The 577-nt window shown below is 38.0% G+C and overlaps 1 protein-coding gene across 1 annotated transcript; it reads left to right on the forward strand.

Annotated features, from left to right (window-relative positions):
* Positions 1 to 6: 6 nt before the first annotated feature.
* LOC106751487 lies at positions 7 to 573 on the forward strand (the record flags this gene model as incomplete). The annotated part of the gene is made up of 1 exon (XM_014632385.1): positions 7 to 573. A coding segment is annotated over exon 1 (291 nt), but the record flags the coding sequence as incomplete, so codon positions are not given.
* Between the last annotated feature and the right edge of the window lie 4 nt (positions 574 to 577).

The following is a 577-nucleotide window of genomic DNA, read 5'->3' on the forward strand; positions in this document are numbered from 1 at the left end:
GTATTACAAGAAATCGTGGTGTGCATACAAGAAAATATACATCCACAAAAATGTAGTGTTTTGTGGACTGTTGTGTTACAATTAATAGAAACATTCGCTGTCGAAGGAGCCAAACAATCACTGGAGAGAGGATTTTATGAGAGAGGACACGCTTTAGTTTCATTACTGCGACTTGTACATAGCATCATCATTTATAAGAATGGAATTCTTTTAACCGATGCTCCACCTTTGATAAAGAAGTTGACCGTTATAATTGACACGTTCGATCAAGACAATAATATTATGCAAAACATCATTGATGTGTCGATTGCCATTCTTTTGGCATCCAATGTTAAATTAATGCAGGAAAATACGAGTCAACTATTACTCAAGATTTTAGCACTGAACAATGTGGAATTATTGTACTTTGCTGTTGAAAATTTGATGCATTATCCTTTGTTCGAGATGTTAATATTACCTCATATTTTGCGGCGCAGCGTCTCCGCTGGAATTGACAGCAAGACGTTGCTTCTGTTCGCCAAATTAATCTCTGCGAAAGCGTCGCCTTGCCTCAGCGGTGTGGCTTTGGACAAATGGA

The sequence above is a fragment of the Dinoponera quadriceps genome, unplaced genomic scaffold (genome assembly GCF_001313825.1).
Source record: "Dinoponera quadriceps isolate SergipeBrazil2010 unplaced genomic scaffold, ASM131382v1 C3863271, whole genome shotgun sequence".
Lineage (NCBI taxonomy): Eukaryota > Metazoa > Arthropoda > Insecta > Hymenoptera > Formicidae > Dinoponera > Dinoponera quadriceps.